At 40.7% G+C, this 22,969-nt stretch overlaps 1 protein-coding gene across 6 annotated transcripts in view; it reads left to right on the forward strand.

The window, feature by feature from the left end:
- The window catches only part of LOC144754853 (uncharacterized), a 979,506-nt gene that overhangs the window by 909,976 nt on the left and 46,561 nt on the right, over nt 1-22,969 (forward strand). For all 6 annotated transcript variants that reach the window (XM_078643112.1, XM_078643111.1, XM_078643113.1 and 3 more), the window contains 2 exons: nt 16,783-16,862; nt 17,201-18,016. In XM_078643112.1, the coding sequence (XP_078499238.1) occupies nt 16,783-16,862; nt 17,201-18,016 (896 nt within the window). The remainder of the gene's footprint in view (nt 1-16,782; nt 16,863-17,200; nt 18,017-22,969) is intronic.

A 22,969-nucleotide genomic window follows, 5' to 3' on the forward strand; every position in this document is an offset into this window, starting at 1 on the left:
GCAATGACAGTTCCCTGGCATCAACTGGGGTAGCGAAGTGAGCTAAAGAGCGATGATGGATTCAACTCAGATATGTGACTGGGGGTGAGTGTCTGAAAAGTTTCAGCGCTCCGCCCATCATCTCCTTGTGTTTGCTTAGTTCCCTTAACAATTTCACTGGCAGAAGGGTTCTTTACTACCCAGTCCCACCTAATAGATCTTAGGTTGGTGGTGGGCAGGAGTTCTCCTAGCTCACTATTTCCCTTGCCCCATATAATGTGAAGTTGTTTTGAGACATAATGTCATACTAAGAGTGTTGTGATCGCTATCTACTCAGTCTATCACTTCCAGATCCTTGATAGCAGGCTAGAGCTCATCATGTATCAGAAAATAGTCAATTCTGCTGCAATGGCCTGGCCTGTTTAAAGTGGATCTACCTTGTCAATCCGAGGTACATCTACCATGTGTTGCTCTAAGATCAATATTTACTGGTAATGGCAGCAACTGGCCCACTTTTGGAGTCCATCTTACTTTCGGGAGTTCTAAGTGCGTTATGCCCATTGATTATCTATCTCGCAGCTTAGATCATATGGAGAAGCAGCCATTGGTTCAAAGGTTGAATTAAAATCTCCTGCCACCAAGGTAAGATCCCCCCCCTTCCCCCCATGTTTCGATAACATTTGCTTTAGTTGGTTAATGGTTATTGTTTCTTAACTTCTAACCTCTTCTCTATTGTATACATTGTATATTTTTAGGGCTAGGCCAGAAGGGAACAGTAACCCGAGTGCTAGAATATCTTTAGAATCACAAGGCAAGATGTTAATTCTGCACCAAAGAGCGATTTTGATCCAGATGCCCAGCCCCTCTGAGGGCCTACCCTTTTCAGTTTTGGTTGCCTCTACACAAAAGATTGTATACCTACTTCTATAATGAGGTGACAGGGACCATGTTTCCTGGTATAGTCATATATCAAAAGTGTCGATTAATTTGCCCCACTCAGCATCGAGCAGTAATGTAGCTATTCCTGCTACATTCCATGAAACAATTCTTATTAGAGCGTTCTGCATCTTTTCAGGAACCAATGGAGTATAATTAACATTAATATTTCTACCATCGTTCACATCATGAGATTTAGTTGCCAGTGATGATTCCTGCATATTCGAGCAATTGCTATAAGCCCCCAAGTGCACCTCCCTGTCCTGGGGATGTTTCTCTTGTCATCCTAGCTGACTCCTGTAGCACCTTCACTCTTTTAAGACCCGTACTAATCTGTTTACAATCCATTTGCGCCATTTGATGACATGTAATTGCAAAACATATTCTCATAATGTTATCGTTAAGTCGGAGCTGTGATTAGGCATGGGGCATATTACACAGCTATTCTTACACTTAACTTTGAATATTAAATGCCCTTATTTATAGCAGGTCTCTGCAAATAATCTTTTTATGTAAGGGCTCTGTTGAGACCAGTGTTTTGGTTTGTCTAGGGCACTGAATGTCAGCTGTTTGCTAGAGTTCTAATAATAGCAGCGCTATAGACAATGACAGAGTTTTAATTATCTCTTGCCTCTCTTTCTTACCTTCTGATGAAGGGTCTTGTGATTTGCTGTGAGGCAAAACAGTTACTCTAACAAATGTGATTGAACAACATGTTACTGTAAATAAGCACAGAGTATACCTGCTATCCGTTTGTGAAAACTTGGGCAAACCATTTCAGTTCACCATGCCTCAGTTCCCTTGCTTATCAAAATGGTGAGCATTTTCAAAGCACTATAGCAATTCCTGAGCATTAACATTTTTTTTTAGATCTGTTTATTAAAGGCATAAACCAACAATACATGTCCCACTCAAGTGGAAGGTTCCCCAAAAGAAAACACACCCCTCAGCAACCACAAAAAGATGGTGAACATCAATAACCCCCATATACAGTAACACTATAGTTAACTCCCACAAACAAATGTATTTACTACTGATAAAATACCAGGCTCAACTGCAGGTAGTAGCAACTCAAAACATGGCAGTGAGAGAGAGACAGGAAGGCAAACATACAATCAATCAACATTCTTTATTGTGTTAGTTAATTAAAACCATAAAAATATTGTTGTCAAAACATGCAAATCTGATTAATGTGTCTGATAAAATACGTTAATGTTAAATAATTCAAAGTGATGCCTTGCAGTGACACTCGAGACAGTTTTTTTTTAACCAATAAAATTGTTAACAAGTCTAGTTATTCGTTTGAAATTGAACAGATCAAGTTAACTTGATAAGTGGCAATTACATAATGCGACAAAGTTAACAACATGCCACTAAATAAACAACAACCTGGCCGGCAATTCAGTAATTAAATAAGTAAAGTGCAAGGATTCTGCGTGATTAATCCTACGATGATGTTCGACTCAATAAAGTGCAACCGTGCTAACATCCTAGTACAAAGTAGACTATGATAGAAAACGCTAATAATCATAATTGTGTAAAAACAATTGTCAGGATTTTTCAAATTGTGTTCAAGCCCATTGACAGGTTAGCCGATGTTCTCTGCTTGCAGCTTGCCAAGCCTTCCTTACATTTTCCATCTGTGCAGTCATCATGCAGGGCATCTAGTGTTTCAAATAGTTTTAAATAACTGCCAGTTAAGTTTTTAAAAGTATATACAGGCACTTGTTATAGTTTGTTCAGGATTTCATGTTGTACAGCCTTTTCACCCAGGGTCAAACATTTCATCAATTTACTGTTCAGTTGAGGATCTGTTGGATAAATACTTTTAATTATCTCTGCAAGTACGTATGCCTCTGGCATTAAAACTCTTTTTATCAATAAAGTGACTCATGATTTTTGTAGAAAGGGGCACATGCAATCCCAAATGTACGAAATCCTCTTTCTCTGCATAATAAAACCTACAAATTATTGGACCTTTATATTTCCAGGTCAGTTGACATGCAAGCACTGGTAGATGGCCAAAACGAATAGCCATTATCTTTTAATTTGAGCAGAGAATGTAAGACTTGGCATGGGTCTCGTTTCAGGCATCCATAAAATGTAAGGCTCATTGAATCATGCGATTGACAGTTAAAACTATTTTTGTTGTCCAAAATACAAAATTAACTTTGCTGCTTTATTTTCCCCTTGCTTGAAGATCGAAAAGGACAAGGTATTATTCCAAAGATCAGTTAAGTGTGTCAATTTTTAGCAAGGTGTGAAGATATTCAATATAATTGAATTGTGGATCTTTTTCCAGTGCTGACCATAATGACATGTTTAGTAAGCTTTCTTGATCTGACCTTACCATGTGCCAGCACTTTGTGGTGTACATTCTCCCCAGTGTTTAGTAGGTAATCCCGAACTTTAATCCAACTTGTGTCTAGAGTCGCTTTAAGGAAGGTCTAACACTATCTTAACAGTACTGACATGCAGTCTGTCCACAAAAGCTGTGTCCGTGCCATGCCTGGCGAAACTAGCATAGGCCGCAGTTGGTAGTAATTTAGCTGCTATTACTGTAAGTAGTGGCTTAAAAGAGGGTACCGTCCAACTTCTTTTGTAGCATACAAAAATCAAAGATTAGCGCATTCCGTTTCATAGAGATAATATGTTTTTGCTTAGAGAAATTTGCTCTGTTGTCAATACATATCCCAAGTATTTGTAGCTTGTGACCTCTGTGTCATCCAGGCAGATTGTAACTGGGGGCTTGGGTCAATTACTGATGGTCATTGTTTTAGTTTAATTGATTTCAAGTTTGTTGGCTTTAACATAATTTTTCAAAGCAATGACTAACCTTTGTAGTCCAACTTTTGTTTTACTGAGCAGTAAAACGTCATCTATGTAGGACAAATGGGATAGACACTGTAAACCAAATCGCGGTGCATGGTATTTTATCTGATCTAACTTCAGTGACAGGTCTGCCATGAACAGGTTAAAGAGATGTGGTGCAACCACACACCCCTGCTTTAAACCTTTTACTATGGCAATTTTCCTTGAAATCCTTGTGCCATCCCTCAGCTTAACTTCAACTCAAGTGTTCGTGTATAATTGTTTAATAGCTGACAGTAGCTTGTCTGGAATATTCCAGTCACCTAGTTTTCTCCATAAACTCCCACAATCCACAAAGTACAATGTTGCTTTAAAGTCTATAAAGAAAAGATGTAGTTTTCTTTGCATTTGTTTGCAATCAAGGACACTGCTAGGATGTTTATTGTTGTTACAATTCCTCTCCTGAATTCGGTCTGGTTTACTGGGATCACAATGTTCTTATTAGACCATTCAGTGAGATCTACCAGAATTAATGATATGTAATACTTGGTCTCTTGAGTCTGTGGAGGTGTGCCTTCTGCCAGACACACTGGTGCAGTTACCCTTGGTCCACTGGTTCAAACAAGTAAGGAGAATTGACACTGGAGTGAAGTAAACATTAAATCATTTATTAACACTCATGAGGGGGGCCTTGTCCAACAAGCACCAAGGGATACTCAAGGAGGAAGCACACTGTGCAATGATTACATGGGTTTTTATAGGAAAAGATCACAAACAGGTGACACCCCATGGTTTAAATAGAGCTCTGAGAAAAACACTCAAATGAGATAATGGTGAGAAAATACAGCCTTGGTGTTTTGAGCAATCTTCTCGTCTTGAGGCTGCACAACAAGATATGTTCTCGGAGTAAACTTTATTCAGGACCTAACCATTGTCTGGAAACTCCGAGCAGACACCAGCAGTTCTTTTGCGCGGACTCTGCATGTATACACAGCCTGCAATACCCCAATCTAGATTATTTACAAATGTTTGTGCAGTTGAGGTGTCAAGGATAGAGCCAGGGATGGAAAGGAGGGCAGAGGTAAAATGGATGACGCATTGCTAAATTAAAAAACGAGAAGGATTGGATTTTATATTTCAACAAGTCTATTAGTGCTATGAGCCTGTAATTTGCTGAATTAGATGTATCCCTTCCCTTAAAAAACAGGTTTATTATAAAACTACTCCAGCTCTCTTGGATGGTGCCTGCTAATTGGACTTCATTATATGAGAAGCGTAACTTATTTCCCCAAAACTGAAAGTCCTGTTTGAAGATGGCTTGTGACATGCCATTGGCCCTGATGCTCCATCACGCTGCCCTGCAGAAATTACATTTTTAGCCTGTTGATTTCCTTTCGGATACCCTTGAAACTAAACCACTACTATTATGGCGATCTGTTTGGTCCAAATAAGAAACTTTGTTCAACAAGTCAATTCTTGAGGACTGTATGGGCTTAGATGTGATGAACAGAATCCTCTGGTTACAAAATATAAAGCAGGTCCTGTTGGGTTTGGGCCAGACAGAGAGGGACTTATTGTCTCACCCAGAGGATATTTTAAGGTATTCCAATAACTAAGTTAAAAGCATCTGTTTGAGGCCTGCCGTGGTAAGAGGGAACAAGTAGACCTCCCCAGGGTAATCGTTGGATGATCAGTCTTGATGGAAATTGTACCTTATTATAACCAATAATGCTCAGCACAGGTGCCTTTTCACAAATTTTCATCTTATTTTTTATTACCTGGCTAATTACCCAAAAATTAGATCTGGGGTTCAATCACCCGAAAATGCCCTTGTGACAACCGACTGGAGCGGCCCACTCAACACTTAGCACTTTTTTGTAAAGTTTACTTGATCCCCAGGAAATACCTTCTTAAACCCCCTCTTCTTACAAGAAAGAATTATTCATCATCAGGCGGCTTTTATTAGGGGTCGGGACAGTATGCTTTAGGGTTGCCATGTTTCTTTCCAGAGTTATCTGTTTTAGAGTTCTACTAGATGATGCAGAGAATCCAATTACTTAAAAAGGGTTAAGATACTACATTGTATCCCAGGCACCGGTTTGCTGTCTATACCCTGAGAGTTTAAATGGTTATATTCAAATAGTGTCAGAAGAACTTAATTTTAACCGTAATGGCTATTGTTTGAACTCGGTGCAATCATGCATAACTTGTGTATCTCATTGTATTTTTATTCCTATTTTATGTTTTATTTTAACTGTCTTGACACTATGTGAATTTCAGTTTTAGGAGATGCATGTTTTTAAATACATTGTATACAATGAACTGTATTAAACTTTTGCTTTTATACTTCACATAATTTGTGCTGAATAAAGCTTTAAGGAACCCTGAACCTATTTACCTGTAACTGAGGGTCCTGTTTAAAGAAAGCTTGTGGAATTCCATTGGGCCCTGATGCTCTATCACACTGACCTGCTGATATAATTTTTTTAACCTCGTTCGGCAAGTATGGCTATTGTTCTACTTCAGGGATTCTTGTTTGCGTGACTTCAAATGTATTAGGCCCATTGTTACACATTTTTTTATTTTTTATTTATTTATTGATATTTTAGAATAAGCAATACACAATACAGATCAGGATTGCTGAGATATATAACATAAACAATTACATTAGATTAACATAATAGTCCAAAACAGAGGCATCTAATCAGGTACAAAAAGCACTAGGACCGGCATTAAAGAGAGGTTCTATGTAGTGGACAGGTATAGACGTGACTAAGTACTGAAAGCGAAAAATCAACCAGTGGTGCAGTAGCGTGACATAGGAACAGTTGGTGGCGAGTGGTCGACAGGAAGAAATGCAGTGGGATACGGTCAGTGGGTGGCTACGGAGGTTTCCGGGATTTGCGTAGTGTCTGTGCTGCGTGCGGATAGCCAAACCAGGAAGGGACTCCATTGTTACGCATTTTAATTGGGATTATCTATGTTACATATTATTGTTTAGTTCACTTTCTGGTTAATTTCTTCCAACTCCAGCCCCTCAGATTTATGAATTCATTAGTTTTGCTTGTATTCCCGGATCTTCTTAACTGGTTCCACCAGGTACACAACCCATACTTTCTCTGCCACATTTGAGTTGTTCGGTATATTAGCTGGTTTATTAAGCCCACTGATTGTCTCCCAGAAGTTCCTGGAGTAGGTCTGCTTTGAACTGTGTATTAACTTTCCCCAGAACGCATCTGTTATTGATTTCCCGTCTTCCCAGAGCTGCTGTTTATATTGTTTTCTCAGTAGTTTTACCTTTTTCCATGGGTAGGAGTGACCTTTCATTTTCCTTGAATTTCTCATGAAACTTCTTAGTTCCTTTTTAAAATTTTGCAGTTGAAAGAAAGTCTGGTGTACCTTTTTTCTGACTGCTGTGTATTGTTTTTGGTTGTAGCTGCGTGTGTTAACAGGCTAATACTACATTTCTTCCATGCTTCAGTTAGATTGCTTGAGGTTATGGTACTAGTCTCCAGTAAATCTTTATCTAGATGAGACAGTTCAGCTATTGTTTTCTTACTTACTCCACTTAAAGCTCCTCAAATTTGCTGTTTATTTTAGGCCAACATCTGCTGGGGCACGGATATGTGTTGGTGGACATATTCCCAGTGTGAGCAGCTGATAGGAGTGATCATTAGGAGTGGTATACTTTATGGAGTATTGCCTTGGATATGGAATTAATGGAAGTGATAAGATTGTCAAGTCTATGATAGACCTGGACTTGACACTGTGATAAGTCTGTTTGGGTGGTTTGTCATCTTGCAATCTTCTGTTTATTACTCATGCCGAGAAAGTCCAAGGCTTACACTAGCTTTTGACCTTTTACATGGCGATGTTTTTAAAATGGGAACATTTCTGTGGTTGCACATACCAATAGAAATTCTCTGCTGTTGACTTTTCATCTTCATCTGGGGTGAAGATTAAGTTGGAGTTTGAAATCCTCTGTCAAGATTATCTCCTAAAATGGATTTGTAAACCTGAATTTTGTTATTCTGGAAACTAACAGTTTGAGGCATATGAGCTGTAGATCGTTTACTTTTGCATAGATGGCCATCTGGTGTTGGGCTCGGATGTTTGCACTTTGTTATTGTAGAAGTCTTTGCAGTCACGAGATAGGTGACTCCTCCTTTGGTTAGTAGTGCGCATGGGCATCGACTCCTTCTCCAGATAGTTTTTTTCCGCCATTGGGTTCGGATGTGATTTGCTGTGCTCCAGTCAGTGTTGCATTCAATCCCCCTTCGATGCGCATGATCTCACCGTTCGATAGTATTGTTTCGATCCCGATCTCCTTCAACGCGTATCCCAAGAACCAACAAAATCTTAGTCTGGTCGTCGAGAAGGGTCGTTGGGCCAATCGACGCCATCAAAACCAGCATATGTAAAGGACTCCATTTAAAAAATGCAAGTGTGGTGCTAAAATGCTCACACACAGATCTTCACGAAGTCTTCAACATTCCAGTACACGAGAGTCAACACTGCCAGGCCTGTGCTTCCTTCAGGTCCAAAAAAACCATATATGATTGCCGGGCTCGACATCACGTAATGTCTAAATCAATTGTCTCAGCGCCGGGCAACATCTTCGATGCAGGCCCGATGATCCAGGGACAGGAGATGAACAAGTCAGCATCTCCGAAGCTGATGAATCAGACTCAGATGATCAGACGATTGCTCCAGGTCAACAGAGCGTGAGTACTGACATTGACGCCCCTGCCCCGATAAAACACAAGGCTCCGGTAACACCTTCACCTTTGGGTCTAGGTCGACACCGTGACAATACTTCAGAAGCCCTGCCTTCAGGCCCGGCTCCGAAGTCCACAAAACCTTCAGGCAGCTTGGGATCAAGCCAGCCATCTTCGGCACCAAAACAGAAACCCAAGGTACCGTCGACACCAGACTCTTCGGCACCGAAACATAGTCAACCCTAGGCTTAGGATCCAAAAAAACATTCTAAACCTTCAGAGCCGAAGAAAATTTCAGAGTCGAACACTCCACCTAAGCAGAAGGAGACTAAGACCCCTCCTAAAGCTAAAGACGACAACCCAAAGCACCACTCAGAGTCTAAGTCCTCGGTGCCGAAAAAAAGACAGTGGATCAAAAGAACTATTTCATCCAGATCCACCGGATCCTAAACAAAAAACAATATTGACCCTGTAACCGGTCGGGTCACTTCTGTACCACCTAAAAAGAGGGCATTGGACACTTCAGACACACCTGAGATACCCTTGAAACAAAAGCCCCTTCACCTATGAGACCTTTCTCTCCACCTCCAAAGCTTCCAAACATAATACTCTCTCCAGCACACTCTCCAGTGCCTCCTCTTTCACCTGCACCACAAGATGATGATGAGGATATAGGGGGTGGGGATGAGAACATAGGCCTACCACATGATAAAGAGGATACTGATGATGACACCCACAGTATCCCAACTCATGACTCTTGGGATGATTATAAAGGCCCAGATGTACCTGAGCCATATGTATATCCCTCTAGGCCATCCCCTCAACATAGGGTTTGCGCAACTAGCAGCACAATATCATGGGGTGCAACTCCACTCAGTCCCTTTGGAGGAAGATTTTTATTAGAGACCTTCTTGCAGCCTCAAAAATCAACGAATACTCTCTCTATGCTAAAAGGGATGATTAAACATTCCCCTGAAGTTTTTAAGGATCCTGTCAGGGCTAGAGTGCTCAATCCTAGAATTGAAAAGAAATATAAATCAGCTCCAAGCGATCCAGCTTATATTAAGGGTGAACTCCCTCTGTATTCACTAGTAGTAGCAAATGCCCGTAAATGGGCAAATTCACAAACCACAGGCGATGCTCCTCCGCCAGACAAAGAGTCTAAATTATTGGACGCATCCGGTAAAAGGGTTGCATCACAGGCGGCACATTTTTGGAATATTGCTAATTCACAAGCTTTATTAGCAAGGTATGACAGGGCTCATTATGATGAGCTTGAAAAGCTCATGCAACATCTTCCAGACCAATATAAAACCATGGCAAATGATCTCATACAAGAGGGAAAGTTGATCACAAATACCTCTATTAAATGTGCCCCTGATGCAGCGGATACAGCATCTCGCACAATAAATGCAAGTGTGTTACTACACAGACATGTGTGGTTACACATATCTGGTTTTAAGCAGGAGGTGCAGTCTACCATCCTGAATAAATGGATCAGGAACACTTGTTTTGACCTATTGTGGACACATCTTCAGAAAAGATGAAAAAGGTCACAGAAACAGCCAAGTCTATGGGGGCTCTACAGGCAACAACTTATAGAGGTTCCTTTCGTCGCTCCTCATATAGGGGCACCTCAAAACCATTGGCACAGAAAACACCTCTTCCACCTATAAAAGCCCCACTCAAACTTCCCCTAACAAAGGATATTTTAGAGGGACTTGCAGAGGGAGAGGACGTGGTTGTAACACCCGCAACTCCCCTACCACAAAACAGTGACTTCCCTCCAACCCCCCCCAGACCATTCCACTCCGGTCGGGGAAGACTATCACAGTTCCTACCTGTCTGGAATTCCATCACCACAGACAGGTGGGTGAGACAAACTATCCAGTATGGTTACTGCCTGGAACACACTTCTCTCCCCCTCCCCACATACCTCCCAGACAATGTCCAATGTCCACAGCACATCTCAAGCAGGAGGTTCTCTCTCTCTCTTGCAAAAGCAGGGAACCACTTCCCCTATATCATCAAGGTACAGGGGTTTACTCCCTTTATTTCCTCATTCCAAAAAAGGATGGCCATCTCAGGCCAATATTAGACCTCAGACCGTTAAACCTGTACATACAATCCAACCACTTCTACATGGTCACTCTCCAACAGGTCCTCCCACTCCTCCAACAAGGCGACTTCCTTGCCACTCTAGATCTCAAGGACGCCTACTTCCACATTCCTATTCACCCTCCCACAGGAAATACCTACAGTTCGTAGTGGACGGTCAACATTACTAGTTCAAAGTCCTTTGATTCAGAGTGACAACAGCACCCAGAGTCTTCACAAAATGTCTCGCAGTGGTAGCAGCGCACTTAAGAAGACAACACATTCATGTGTTAACTTACCTAGACGATTGGCTCATAAAAGCCAAGTCACGCAGCGATTGTGTACAACAACCATACAACACAATCCAGCTGCTGCACAATAAACCTCACCAAGTCACATCTCCAACCGTCCCACACCCAACAGTATCTAGGTGCAACAATAGATACTTCCAAAGTTCTTGCATACCCCAATCCGGCCAGGATAGCCAGTATGCAAGCTCTCATAACAAAATTTCAACCACAACACTCACTACCAGCTCAAGTGTTCATGCAGCTAATAGGGATGATAGCCTCTTGCATCTTAACTGTCCCTTATGCAAGACTCCAGATGTGTCCATTCTAGGAATGTTTAGCACAATAGTGGAACCAATCTCAAGGTCAACTTACCGATCTGGTGTTGGTGGAAAGTCGCACATATTGCTCTCTGCAATGGTGGAACAAACAACATCTTTCCAAAGGGCGGCCGTTCTTGGACCCGGTACCACAAATAGTGCCAACAGCGGACGCATCGCACACTGGCTGGGGAGCTCATCTCTTAAACCATACCTTTCAGGGTATGTGGACCCCTCAACAGAAACTCCTCCACATCAATCACCTGGAGTTACTGGCCATATTTCTCGCTCTAAAATCATTTCAGATACACCTCGTAGGCAAAGCTGTTCTCCTCCGGACAGACAACATGACAGCAATGTACCATGTACAAAAACAGGGGGGGACACACACTCTGCAGCTTTCACGCCTAGCACAAAGCATATGGAGATGGACCATTCCTCAAAAAATATACCTCTTAGCAGAGCATCTATCTGGGATACACAATCAGATTGTGGATCTGCTTACTCGTCAACAACAGCAAATTCACGAATGGGAACTTCATCCGCAAGTTCTTCATCTGTTTTTTCAAATGTGGGACCACCCAGACATAGATCTATTTGCCACACATTTAAACACAAAATGCCCAAGCTTCGCCTCCAGGTATCCACACCGACTGTCCAAAGGCAATGCGATATGGATGAACTGGTCTGGCAGATTTGCATACGCTTTTCTGCCTCTCCCGCTCATTCCGTTACTGGTGCGCAGGCTCAAACAACAGTCTCTTTCAATGATCCTGGTTGCTCCAACATGGGCCCGACAACCATGGTACACAACACTGCTGGAACTCTTGGTAGTTCCACACCAAAAGTTGCACCTTTCCCTAAAGCTTCTCACACAGAACCATGGAGCGATAAGACATTCAGATCCAGCTCAACTGAACCTAGCAATCTGGCGCCTGAAGTCTTAGATTTGGTTACCTCAATCTCCCACCAGACTGCATGAACGTCATTAAAGAGGCTAGACGTCCTACCACTAGAGCATGCTATGCAGCTAAATGGAAAAGTTTTGTGGTTTACTGCAATAACAACACAATCAATCCACTAGATGCTTCAATTCAAAACATTATTTGTTATCTCCTGCATCCACCCCTCCAGTATGGAATCTAAACATTGTTCTTACTAGGCTTACGGGTCCCCATGTGAACCTTTACATAAATGTGAGTTACAATTCCTCACATGGAAAGTAGCTTTCCTTGTTGCGATCACATCTCTTAGAAGAGTGAGTGTACTCCAGTCATTAACCATACAAGAAACATTTTTGCAAATACATCACAACAAAGTGGTTCTTAGGACAAACCCTAAATTCTTACCTAAGGTAGTTTCAGCTTTTCACCTTAACCAGTCTGTTGAGCTCCCAGTCTTTTTTCCTCAATCAGACTCAGTAGCAGAACGAGCTCTTCATACGCTTGACGTCAAACTACATTGAAAGGACAAAAACTTTCTGAAAAACTAAACAACTTTTTGTAGCTTTCTCACCACCACATAAGGGCAATCCTATATCAAAAGCTGGAATTGCCAGGTGGATTTTTAAATGCATTAAAATATGCTATCAAAAAATCAAAGTGTACATTATCCATTCCCCCTAGAGCGCATTCCACACGCAAGCTAGGGGCATCCATGGCATTCTTAGGAAACATCCCATGGATGACGTTTGCAAAGCTGCAACATGCTGATGTGTATCCTCTTTTGATATAAATTCAACGGATAAAAGTTCTAACGATTTTATATGCTTCATGGGATTTCTGCTATGAGTTTCACTCTCACACAATGACTTTTGCCCCACGTGCAACTGTGACATTGCAGATTAGTTTCTAGGAAACTATACTTGCTTACAAACCAACTTTGCAAGAACACCATCATGATACCTTGACACATCATGTAAAGCTTACTATATACATTGTAATTGCATTTCTATAGCGCTTACTTCCCCTGACGAGGCATCAAAGTGCTTTTTCAGTAAGCTCCCGAACCCCCAAAAAAGTTGTGGTGAATTAGAATAGTGAAATATTAAATTAATTTGAGCCTGGATATTTTAGTCTTTTATTTGGATTGAAAAGGATTGTGAAGGGATAGAAGAGAGAAGGGTTTGCATTTATAAGGCTTTTGCTATCCCTGATGGTATATTGAAGTGCTTTTTGGTGGGTAGCACACTACTCCGGAACCCAAACAGGATTAGTGGGGAATTAGTCTAGGGTAATATAAAATGAATTTAGTGGTGGACATGCCGGTTTGTTATTTCTATTGAAAAAGGATAATGGAGGAACAGAAGAGTAAAGGGTTTGCATTTATATAGCGCTTGCTACCCCTGATGGGTGTTGAAGCACTTTTCGGTGGGTATCACGCTACTCCGGAACCCAAACAAGATTAGTGCGGAATTTTTATAGGGAAATTAATTTGAGCGATCGACATATTAGCCTGTCATTTGTATTGAAAACAAATAGTAGAAGGATAGAAGAGGGAAGGGTCTAGAATTTTTTTTTTAGGGGGAGTTCATAGCAGTTGGAGAGGTTTGGTATGAGTAAATGGGAGGTGGAGGTGGTAAGAGTCAGAGGGAATGGTTTGGAAAGGCTTGTTTGGGAGATCTGAATAGTAAATAGGTATGAGATGATGCAAGGAAGGGTAAAGGAGGGACGAGTCTAGAAAGGGTTATTTTGGGGTCACAGTATAGGAATGGGGTTTGGGATGAGTGAAGGTAGAGAGAGTTATAGGGTAGTGCATTGGAAAGAGTAGAAGAATGAGGTTTGAGATGAGTCCGAGTTGAGGCAGAGGATATATTGCGAGAGGTATAGGGTGAGATCTAGAGATGTTCATTGGAGATGCTGAATTAAAAGCAAAGTAATAAATATGAAGATACATAAGAACATGGAAGGTATATATGTATAAGGAAGGTAATATATGTAGATTTAAGTTTTATTTAATGAACTCAGACTTTCAAGTATTGCTGTACGTTATTTTTTTTTTTTGTATTCAATAGTGAATTGTAGATAAATAGTTACGATAAAAGATGTACTTAATTTATGCAGGCACCTATATACATGTTAAACATAGAATAATCTAATTATAACTAATAAGTATATTTGTTAAGTAGAAGTAACAAATATCTATATATTTGAAAACATAATTATACACGTTTGTACAAAGCAAATGCTTATATACAGAGCGATATGCTGTATATTTATGTTGGAGTATGGAGGTTATGTGGGCAAGAGCCAACTCTTGAGTAGTCTTCTGAAAATAAGGTAGTTTTCCGTGGATCTTATTTTTGGGAATAAAAAGTTCCATAGTTTGGCTGCTTGAACAGAGAAGGATGTGCCACCTATGTTTTTTTCTTGCATTGTGGTCATCTGGGCATAGAGGGGTTTGCCTTTGATGCGCCCAGATTAGCTATATCGCTATTTAAATATTGTGCTATGTCCTACAATATTTTGTGGCTTTGCATCCAAAGCAGATTTTGCCCCCAGTTGTGATTTTGCACTCTCTTGCTATTTTGTAAAAATGTTAAAATGTTTTGCACCTAATTGTGCTTTTGCTTCCACAGCTAACATCTAGTGGAGCTATATTGTAACTTTTGTCCAGCGACCATCAGATAATAAGTTGCATGACCACAGGCACTCTACCCTCACTATATTCACCATTTTACATACTGTATCTCATCACCTCTAATAACCATGGTACTTGTTTTAATCCTATTCTTTCTCTTTCTATGACTTATGCTCCCTAAAATGTCTGACACATACAGCCAACCTCACAACCTCCTCGGCATCTTATCACGCTACATCATCTATGCCCAGTTGCACCCTTTATCTACACATAATTCTGTCTCCTCAAATCTATCGAAGGTAACCTCATATACTCATAAAGCCAACAAAGCCACTCAGTTGCATTGTAACACCTATTATGAACTCTGGCTTCATTTTCCCTGTGGATGCTCAGCCTGTTTGCAACAAAACATTCTTCACTATTGACCTACTTTGACTCACAAGCCTCCATTACAATTTTCTGCCATCACCGAAAGTACTGACTCTTAAGGACTGAGCTGCACTCTTAGTCTTCCACTCTGAACTTGTCACTTCCATATTCACTTCAAAGCAGCCGCAACCTGGGGGAGCAGGGTGTCCTACTTAACAAGCCACTTAGAATTATTATCCACACGCAAACAACCCAGCCTTCCAACCTCCTTTGAGAACACAATACACTAGTCTTTGCGCGCCCTTCAAAGCAAACATCATACCAATCTTTCGATTACTCTTTTTTACGAACTTGATACGATCCCGACTTAGTTGAACTCTCCATCATAGTGATCCTCAATGCGCTCTCAATCTGAAACTCACTAATTAAATGCAGCACACCAATTTCACATCTACTCTTGGCCACATGCCAACTGTCCCTCATTTCTCATAAACTATTGACTATGGAATCCTTTAAAACTCATACATGTAATGCTTGTAATGCCCCACTATGATTCACTTTTTACCCACCCCCTCTCCCTCCTTCCATTCTCTCACTCCCCTTCTCTCCCTAATGTCAACTCCCTCTTTATCCCTCTTATTATCCGATTGTTTCTCTTCCCCCTCTAGCATTTAACTCAATGTTTTACCTTTTTGTGAATTTTTTTCTGCACATTTGTAAATTGTTGATTATTTCTTAATATGTTTACCTACCTTGTAAAGCGCTCTGATACTCTTGGGTCCAGCATCGCTATATAAAACTTCCTAAATAAATAAAATAAATAAATAAACACTATCCCACTCCAAACCTAATACTACCCTATCCATATCAACATTTCCCCACCACTCCTTCCCAAGCAACTCGTTTTCCAAAATGGAAACAAACCCAAAGCTTAGAGTATCCTTGCACCAGATTACTCTCCTCTAACCTACACATTTGGACACAGACTTGGCTCATCTGATTCCTCTCCAAACATTTATTCTCAGTTTAATAGTATTTAAAGACATCTGCACAAGCCCTCTATCAGCCCCTTGATGCCTTTTCATCTGGCCCCTCCTTTTCTCGCTTCACACATTTTTCTTAAGTATTAATATTTCCTCATTCCTTTTCTTCTCCTATGGTGAGCTCATCCTTAACACCCGACACCAAGCAGGCTAGTTCGCCAAAAAGAACCAGGCCTTACAGAAGATCCTTATGCTTGTATTCAAAGTAGTAAGCAGTAAGGCTCCTAAATTTCTCTCTGACATTCTATCCCGATACATATTCGAAAGTTACAGTCCACCAACTTCGCCCCTCAAATTATAACTACGTCTCCAAATGCCACCTCCCAGTACCGATCTTTCCACCTTCAAGGCCCGATTGCACTGGATCGCCCTACCACCACCTTACATTCTGGCCAAGGTCTCGCCACAAAAATGTATAAATGCAGTGAAAACTCATTGTGCACTTAAAGAAGATAATAATTATTCCCCTGCCTTGTTATAATATATGTTCATCTCATGTCTGTATAATTCACTAGCTGCTTCATTGTTATAGCCTCAGTTAAATGCCGCCAAATCTGTACCACACAACTGCCATCATTAAATGGTACTTCTATACTAGAGTTGATAACTACAAAGCTAATATTTAATTTCAACATTGCAGGCAGGAAGTCCAACGTCAGTCTCTGCTCCTCACAGTTTCTCTCGGACCTCAGTTACTCCATCTAATCAGGATATCTGCAGGTAATAAGTTCGCCAATTTCTTCTGCGAGGTGTTCACCGTACAAAGGGGAACTGCATGGGGAAAGTGTGAAAAAATACCATGTGAATGTAGCAACATTTAGAACGCTTTAATTATAGCTGAAAGTTGCTGTGTTTAAGTAAACAGGTTAGAGTCGGACTTTAACCATGTTTTAGTGATTCAATGAAGTATGACTGTTGCATTTATAGTAATTTGGGAGTCTCCATGTTGACTTACAATACAGTTCTCACTTTTCCATTGTAATTCATGTTTTCTTCTTTATTAACATTTCTGGTTTTCTTTTGCTTTCTATGCTTTGATTTCGTGATTCTGCATGCAGTTCCAGTGAAGTTCTTTCTGATTGTTGCCATCACATCCCACGCCAGTCTGCAGTTGTCTTGAAAAGTTCTATTTACCAAACTTCTCTAACTCATGGAGACACAGTAACAGTAGTGTGTCAGGATGTTGTTCAAGCTTCAAAGAATAATCCACCCCCCCAAGACTGTGTCTGGGTTTGCAGGCCTGACAAGGCTAATGGATCATTGCCATTCTCAAAATCGCTGAATGATGTGGACAAGAAGGCCAAAAACACTTTGCGGAATTCCAGCTACATTGAGCGGACATGCTCTGAAGGGAAACTGCTCCCTTCTTCGGAGCAGTGCCTCAAAATGAAGAAATATAACCATAAGGAAAAGAAAATGAATCCTTTTAAGCCACATAGCAACTTAAAAAAGCCTCATGATTCATCCATAACAACAAATCTCCCACGTGCTTCCAGAATAGGAGCGAACCACAGCACCGTACTTATACCTCTCATAGAGGAAAGACCAGATGGCGAGTTTTGGAAAAGCAAAGTGTTTCTCCGCAATCTTTTTTCCTTTTCTCAGGGCTCATGTCTTCATAAGCTCCATGAGACGGAAAGCTGCTCAACTCAACAGCCGGCTAATACTTCATCTAGCGTACTTGTTGGAAGCACAGAGTTCTGTTCTGATGACATGGGAGATGATGAAGTGTTTGAAGACAACACGTCCAACAAGTCAAAGGAGCCACGAGCACCCCTTTGTTCATTTGAGAATAGTGACCTTGATTGGCCTTCCCCTTTATCAGAAAAATGTCCCCCACTATCGCCTATTTCAGCCTCAGGAGATCAATGCAGGTTGGCACCCCAAAAACAAAATCCTTGCAATTCAATCAGTTTTAATCCTGCTCTGTATCATAGTTTGTTAGTGTGATTATATTGCTCTGAGCTGTTAAAAAAAAACATTATTTAGGTTCATTAGCATGCCTGAATGACTTTACTGGACAGGGATGTACATCCCACCCACAGCAATAAGAAAAAAATCCCCGAACCTCCATTCATTCCAGAGAGGTCGAAATGCTCTGTCCTGATATAGTGTTCTCCTCACTTTAATTTTTTTTAAGTTAAGCACTAAAAATGCACTGTTTGATCTGTTAATCTTACCTTCTTGTAAAATAGTATATCCCCTACGTACAGTTCAAGTTTGAAAATGTGAATCTGCACTAATCCAGCCTCACCACTCTTAGTTCAATTAGACCTCTTTTCAGTTAGATCAAAGCTAAAGTTATGATCTTACAGAACGATTAAGCCAATTTCTCTACCTACTGTTAAACACATCCTTCATCATCTATAGCCAGTTTGATGATCATCATATACTTGCGTTCATCATGCGCTTACTTCACCGTTATTGCTGGGGAGTTGTTCTATGCAGTAATCACTTTTTCACAATATTAAAAGTTGCTACTGAGTGTTCCTCTCAACCTTAACACACCAACTTAACTGTATACCTCACCAGCGTTTAAATCGCCCACTGATACATTGGGAATGCCTTACTAAGGTAGAGTTTATAATTGGGGGAAGCAGTTGGAGTAGATTTTGAGGAATGGCGATGTAAAAGTATTTACAATTCTAGCAACCAGATATAAGCTCTAACCAGGCAACGGTGCTGAGGGAGTGGTACTTCAACATATTAAGAATAGATGAAGAGAATAGTATGTGACAATATTAATTATAGGGGGCGGGACTAATGTGTGACAGTGTAAAGGTAGATGACATAGTAGTTGGGTAAGGTAGTTAAATAAATTCCTTCTGATCATCCCTTCCCGTGGTTAATTTATAAATAAATGTGTGCCTGGGATCTCGTTATGAGGCAGTTTGTACCAGCCCATGTCCCTATTAGTGCTCCCTAAAACAGAACCAAATACTAATCATGAAAGTAGGACGAGATTGTGGCGTAAAGGTCAGAGCTGCCACATGCGAAGCTGAGTTACCAGGTACGAGTCTGTCTCGGCTCAACATCCTGGGATTCTGGGCAAATAACTTAATCTCCCTGTGCCTACCATGAATAAATTTGTCCTTAACTGGTGCTTATTAAAAAGCGCCAGTGTTGATGATTAAGTGCCGGTGCTGAGCACCGGAAACCACAGTCTCAAATTAAGTAATGATCCCTCCATCCTGCATTCTCTTATTGCGACCTGTCTTTCTTCCACTAATATTTTATAACAGTAACATCTTCCTTCTTCGATAATTCATTTCCATTTAGGACTTTGGTATTTGTGTCTTTCTCCCTCACCTGAATAGTCCATTTGCTTCACCAATGTAAGACACTGTGAGCCTCTCTCCATACACTTTGTGACTTACATTTTCATTTGTTCTCCCCTGAGCATTGTTCCCTTGTTCACCAGCTTAGAAGGTATTGACATGGTAACTCTGATATCCCTCCCCTGATATCCCACCCCTGCCTAATGGCTTTAAATTCTACGGTCTAACAAATCCTCAGGATTGTTTTAGCCTCGAGCTTCACTGTGCCCTTGGCTTAATTGAGGCTGAAATTCCACCCTCTTGACCAAGCTTCCATCTTTTTGCACTCTCTTCTGTGTATGAAACCAATGTTAGATGAGCACATCATCTACAAAAACAGCATTGCCTGACAACTGCTCTCAGTTCTACTTAACACATTGAAGAGCACACAAGTCCATGCTATTGCTGATGCATGATAAACGTAGGTTCTTCCCTCTGTGTTCCTCTCTCTCACAATCATTCTGCCGGGTCCGTTTAAGAAACAAATGTATTGGCTGTTGAAAAATCCTAGCCCTGCCCAAATACCCTTGCTGTACAGATCTACCTAGCCAGGGCTGTTTACTCGCCAAAAATGAGTAGTTTTCACTCTTTCCTTCCCTTCCATTTACTACTCCACATCAAAATCCCTTTTCACCAAATCCATTTGTGCATTCAAGCTCAACAGCTGTTAAACATATTTAAGAGAAGCCTTTCGAATGCCACGGAGGCCTAAAGGTAGCCAGATCCATCTGATGACAGGATCCGGCTAATAATGTGGAGTTTCGAAAGAAGCAACTTTTTCGTTCATTGCTTTCTCTTTCCCTTTGGTGGGAAAATATTTGTATTGGAGTAATAAAGACCTAAGAAGTGCAGCTATATTCATTGTGTGACCCAAACACAAATGGCCGATTCATATGGACAAATCACCATCAAAACATGCCAATTGTTAATATGGCCGTATTGGAAGAATAAGCACCTACGGTTCAAGCACATTAACAAACTTTAACTCCTTTCTAACTGCCCCCAAATGACATAACCTGACCATGCCCCCCAACTCCTCCAAGGAGAAAATCCCCATCTACACCTCGATCAACACCTTATGAATACATATCTGCAGAAACACCACTGTTTCCCTTTTTATTGCATTTTGCTGGAGCTTACCATTGACACTCTATTATATTTGATTTGCACTTTTGTTTGTCTTACTCACTGAGACTAATTTTTTCTAACATAGCCCAGTGTGGCTCTGTTACTCAGCACTGCCTGTGACCTCTACATTTGAGCTATCTTTCCAAAGAAGCACAGTATTCTCTTCACATGTCCAGATGTGCCGGCTGCCCCTATGGTACCAATTTTGGGAAATTAAGTTGTAGGTTTTGTCTTTTTCTAAAAAGTGTGTTCTAAACATGTTAATGGTCATTTAAGTATGTTCCGTACATAACTTTACATATTCCATGTAGATCTAGTGTAGAGGCAGGCATTGGCAACTTTTAACATTGTGGTAAGAACAAAAGTTACAAAAAGTAAGCTGGTGTTTCCATATATACTGAGGCACAATGATAAAACATTCAAAAAGGTGATGAGAGGATGCTGCAGATAGTCTAACCACTGGCAAGTGCTTGGGGTAGCAAGTCAACTCATAGTTTTTTTCGCCCACCTCAGATTCGAAAGAGCCATATTCAAATCAGACATGGGACTTTTCCAACACTCCAGCCCCAGTTGCCAAGTCAGGCCCTCTCCGAACCGAAACCCAAGAAGCATTCCTTTCATCATCTCTTGTGTGATTGATGTATCACCCTAAGAAGCCATGGTTATATCCGGTCCTGTTCTCTCTGTACCAATGCAACCAAGCTGCACCCAACTGTCGAGGCCCAACTGCACCAAATCCGGACTTGGATAGATTATGTTCCGGTTCAACAAGAACCTGGTTTGGCCGTTCGGACTGGACTGTCCCAATTCAAGCAGGATCGTGGCCAATTTGCATATGGTTGTGTCTAACATGAGGTGGGGTAGTGGTAAAAAAATAACAATGTGTTGGAATGCTACACTGAACAAATGCCAGTGCTTAGGCTATTTACAAGCATTCCTCCGACACCTTTTGTGTGTTAGAGGCAATATGATAACCATAGTAAGCAAGATATACACTCTTGAGGCCTAGTTTTTGACCTTTTTCTATTACACTGTGAAAAAGAAGTATCCGGTGATAGCCTGCATGAGGACACAGCTTGTAGCTGCGAAGAGCTTTTTAGTAAGTGTCACTGCTGGATCTGTTTTGGGTTAGGTTATGCTAATGGCACCAGTAGAAAGTAGCCTTCAGTTGTTCCCCAGTGTGCTGTTCACAGTTCATTTTAGTATGTCTAAACAGATCCTTTCCTAGTCTCTTTAAATCCCCACTATCCCTTATGCCTCTCTTCATCGCCCCTTCAGAGCTCCACACTTATACCCCTACCACTAACTCCCCTCCATTCGCTCTATAATAATAATAGTAACTTGTTCTCGTTTAAAACTTAATGTAGCAGTTTTGCAAAGTCTCAGTTCTGTAAATGACTGGTGTTAATATTCCTCAACTTAATGGTACATAATTTATCCACATTGCAAGCATGAAAGGCTGTATTGGCTCTGCCTCAAGACAAACTTTTATGCCAAAAGAGCATAATTTCCTGAGCTAACTCCTTCCTGTGCCTTCTTTGAAAGTACCACTGTGAGAATATCATTACATAAACAAAGATAAATATAAAATAAGTGTAAGGGTTAGGGTTAGGCAAGAAATATGGTTAGGAGTACTGGAGTGTTAGGATTAGTGTTAGGGCAAGGTTGGGTTTAGTCTTAATATTAAGGGTTAGGGTTAGACTTGGTTTAGTTTTAGGTTTAAGGTTTGGGTAAGGTATAGGGCAAGGTTTGTCATCTGGGTTAGGGACAAGTTTAGCATATAAAGTGAGATTAAGCATGAGAAATGAGTTGATTTAAACAGAAGACGCATTATATGCTTAGAATGGGAATTAGGGCTAGCAATATAGTATTAGGATGAAGATTTGGGTAACAGGTAGTGTTAAAGTTGGATAAAGGGTTAGGGTCGGATGGAAAATCTATGTACTAGGTTGATGCTGTGTTTTATTACATTGTGTCCGTACGCTGATGAAGCAGAAGGTAAAAGAATGGGGTCCTGTGTAATGGCAGATCGAGTTATTGAACTTCTCCTTAGAAACATAGAGTCTGCAGTCTAAGGTTACAAATCCCCACCTAAAAAGATGTTAACTCATGGCCCCCATATAATTTCAAATCACACCATCTATACAAGCACTTGAAGCATAAATGTGCTTATTAATTCACAAATAGAGGAAATCGAGTGCTTGTATAAGAAACAGTACCTAAAAAGCAGCCCATAGCCTTCTAACCTTCACCCTCTACTCAGTCAAATTTCCATACTATCTTGACTTATTTTCCTTTCATAGACTCTATCCCCTGAAATTAAGTCAAATTGTTGATTAAATTCTCTTCTCCACCTGCTTGGCAATAACCCTTTTTAGGTCT

Source organism: Lissotriton helveticus, chromosome 5_1, assembly GCF_964261635.1.
Source record: "Lissotriton helveticus chromosome 5_1, aLisHel1.1, whole genome shotgun sequence".
NCBI classification, from domain to species: domain Eukaryota; kingdom Metazoa; phylum Chordata; class Amphibia; order Caudata; family Salamandridae; genus Lissotriton; species Lissotriton helveticus.